This window comes from Sinocyclocheilus anshuiensis, unplaced genomic scaffold (assembly GCF_001515605.1).
Source record: "Sinocyclocheilus anshuiensis isolate Anshui unplaced genomic scaffold, SAMN03320099.WGS_v1.1 scaffold648, whole genome shotgun sequence".
Lineage (NCBI taxonomy): Eukaryota > Metazoa > Chordata > Actinopteri > Cypriniformes > Cyprinidae > Sinocyclocheilus > Sinocyclocheilus anshuiensis.
In genome coordinates, this window is record NW_015557156.1 from 12,331 (window position 1) to 16,232 (window position 3,902).

Consider the following 3,902-nt stretch of genomic DNA (forward strand, 5'->3'; position numbering starts at 1 on the left):
GAGTACTAAACTAAGTTCTCATTCACACACAAGCTTACGTTAAAAACACACGAGTTACAAAAACAGTCGGTTATGTCTGTGAAGGAAAACAGCTAGGAAATAAATCGCTTGTTTATTTTTGATCTGTGTGGCAGCTGCAGTATACAGTAAATACATCAATAAATCCACTGCTCTGTTGTCTCCTCTGAGGCTGGGACTCTAAACAGTGTTCTGTGCTCGTCTGTGCAGACAAAGACAGAACAGTTAGCATGTTTTGCTCAAACTTTCGCCATAGCATTAGAACTGGTACACCGTTGTCGCTTGCGAAATCAAAATGACGGCGCCGTGGGTGGAAACTTACAGATTAAGGGGCGGCAATATTATAATGAGATCCCTTTGCCACGTCACCAAGGGAGCGAAATCAGAAAAAGGCTTGCAGAAAAAGGCTTACCTAAACAAAGTGATTGGGTTCATTTCACGTTTCCTTGGTTGGTAGATGCACCAGGGACCTGAATATAGCACTTAAAACCTGGAAAAGTCCGATTTTCATGATATGTCACCTTTTTAAAACATTTAAAATCTAGTATTTACTACCAGCACTAGTTCTCAAAAATTTCTCACTAAGCGCGTTTCCATTACCCTTCAAATTGTGCAAACTTGAAATTGCGAATTGAAAATACACCTAATGGAATCGCAGCAAAAACGCTCTTTTACGCTCACATGAGGTGGTTTTTCAGGCAATTCGAAAAAGGAATATATCGCAAAACTGCAACGGAAACCGTTTTTTTCACATTGATTGTGGCCACTCTAGTGCTTATGTTTATACCGGCTCTCCGTGCTGCTTTGCTAAAAATACACGTCTACGTCTTCATCAATTAAAAATAATGGCTAGTGCAGTGGCTGCGGTATACATAAACCTAGCAACATCGGTCGTCATGACTTATTCCAAGAGGAAAAAAATTACGTTTCAGTCGCATAATATCGGTTAACGGAAACGTCATCATTTCGCAATAGCTTTTAATCGACATATATTTTTGTGCAAATCTGTAATGGAAAGGCACCTTAACTACTACTGTCACCGTGGTCAGACTCTATATAATTTTTGTTAAAAAGCAAAACTAGATTTTAGGCCGAATGTGGAACAACAAGAGGATGAGTAAATGAAGTCAATGTCATGGTGATAAAGGGAATCAGTCATGACTGTCTTCACTTTTCTTGTGCCATGCTGGGTAACATTTATCTTTTTTCCGTATTTATATGTTTAGAAGTTTGGGTATAGGAAAGATTTTTTTTTTTTGAAAGAAGTATCTTTTGCTCACAAAGTCTGCATTTATTTGATCAGAAAAACAGCTATATTGTGAAATATTATTACAATTTAAAATGCATGTTATTTTTTTAAATATGTTTTAAAATGTCATTTATTCCTGTGATGGCAAATCTGAATTTTCAGCATCATCGCACCAGTCTTTAATCACATGATCCTTCGGAAATCATTGTAATATGCTGATTTTGCTGCTCAAGAAACACTTGTTGTTATTATCAATGTTGACAAAAACATGGGTATGGAACAATTTTTTAAATGATTCTTTATTGAACAGAAAGTTCAAAGACTGCATATATTTAAAAATGTAAAAGTATTTACTTGAATGCATCCTTGCTAAATACAAGTATTCATTTTTTATTTTTTTTTAATCTTACCGACCACAAACTCTGACAACAGAAATAGATAGTCTGACTGAATTTTTCCCATTCCAGAGAGAAAATCAGTATTAAACAAGGTCCCACTTTATATTAAGTGGCATTAACTACTATGTACTTACATTTAAATTAATCATTTGGTACAATGCACTTATTGTGTACATACATGCTTTTACATTGTACTTGTATTTTAAAAATACCTGCATGTAATTACATCTGTAATTATAATTACACTGTTGACCCATCCCTTACACCTTAACCCACCCTTAATCCTACCCATACTACCAAACCTGTCCCTAACCTTATCCGTTTCCCACCTCAATAGCAGCAAAAGTGTTTTGCAATACAATAAGTACACTGTATTTATTTTTTTGATGTAAGTACATAGTAGTTAAGGCCACTTAATATAAAGTGGGACCTTAAACAATAACACAATACAAACATCGTAAAATAATATTAAGGCTTCTTGATTTCAGAAACCACTTCTACGCAAATATGATCAATACAGCACATATTGTGATCGTTCACTGACTGAGTAAACGTTGACTGACCAGCGAGCATGCTGACCACAGACAGCAGGATCTTCTCCACGCTCTGCACGGGACTCCATCTCTCAGCACTGCTCTCATAGCCCATGGGGTCGTCACCAGGAGCGTGCAGGATTGAGATACACACACGGCCATCTGGGTAGACTGCAGAAAACACACCAAACACACCTTAAGCAATTTTTATAAAGTTCTGCAATAGTTCTGTTCATTTCTGTTTTCCTTTGTCATTTATCCTCTAGACATCTTTACAGTCTTCATTGCCGGTTGACTGAATACATTTGAATAAACTTTCAATTTGATTATATCAGCATTTTGTACACGACTCTCTTTTATGTCGAGGTTGGGAATGAACAGGCTGGTTCAGTTCACTACATTTAACTACTCTCCCAATTAGCTAAAAAGGACAAAATTGGATTAAAAACAGTTGAATCAGCAATAACAAACAGATGTTAGGATCCTTAAAGGATCAAAAGAACATACGGATTAATCTGCTAAACAAATTAATCAATTAAAGAGTTAGTTCCATGAGCACTGACCCGTGATTGGTTTCCCTTCTAAAGACGCACAAAGCAATCAAGTAATACTTTGGAAGAGTGAGTGTAAGGGACACAAGTTTATTAACCCTGGACCAGGGCTGAATGAATCCACCCCCACACGGTATCACGGCTGATGTTATCTCCTCATTCTCTCCACGGCTGAGGACAGTGATCAGAATCTGAGCCGTCCAGCTCTGATAACCGCCTCCAGAGCCCCGGCACCATCAGAGGACTGTAGGCTGGGCTGCTGCTATCTGTGGCCTGCAGGAAGACCTTTATCTGGGCCCACTTCCCTGAACGCTGTGTCCACACATCCATCAGCGGGACCAGAGGAAATGCCCCGGCCATAAAGACACTTTAGGACTCTGATTCTTAGTCTACGCATAGTCTTATGTCGAAGGACTATAAATGCATTAGAAAAGTGTTCCTGCTCCTAGAGGCTTTTCTAACACCAAAAATCATAAAGCGGATTGTTTCGCCTGCACAGTGATTGTTAAATAGCCAATATATGCACAGGAAAGCTTATACAATATATTACATGAGAGATCTGTGATTGCATGTTTGTGCCCTACAACTAAAATAAAAAAATTATCAGTAATGTGATATAATATTAACATTTTTATGTTTTCTATTTTCATATATTTAATGATCAGTAATATTGTGATATAATATTAACATTTTTATGTTTTCTATTTTCATATATTTTAATATGTAATTTATTCCTGTGACACAAAGCTGGATTTTCAGCATTGTTACTCAAGTCTTCAGTGTCACATGATCCTTCAGAAATCATTCTAATATGCTGATTTGGTGATCAGGAAACATTTGTTATTATTAATGTTGAAAACACTGTTTTTAGTATTCGTTGATGAATAGAATGCGGGAAAATTATTTTTATATTATATATTAAATATTATTATGTATTTATTATACAGCATTTATTTTAAATAAATCTTTGTAAAAAAATGTAAAAGTCTTCATTGTCACTTTTAATCAATTTAATAATAATAATAATAATAATTTTTATTTATATAGCGCCTTTCCAAATGTATTCTTAATTAATGTATCCTTGCTGAATGACAAGTATTAAAAAATATTTATATTATATATATATATATATGTGTGTGTATATATATATATA

The 3,902-nt window shown here is 35.4% G+C and overlaps 1 protein-coding gene across 1 annotated transcript in view; it reads right to left on the bottom strand.

Moving 5' to 3' along the window:
* The window catches only part of ube2g2 (ubiquitin-conjugating enzyme E2G 2 (UBC7 homolog, yeast)), a 9,838-nt gene that overhangs the window by 2,134 nt on the left and 3,802 nt on the right, over positions 1-3,902 (bottom strand). The window contains exon 5 of the mRNA XM_016473426.1: positions 2,229-2,369. Within this exon, the coding sequence (XP_016328912.1) occupies positions 2,229-2,369 (141 nt within the window). The remainder of the gene's footprint in view (positions 1-2,228; positions 2,370-3,902) is intronic.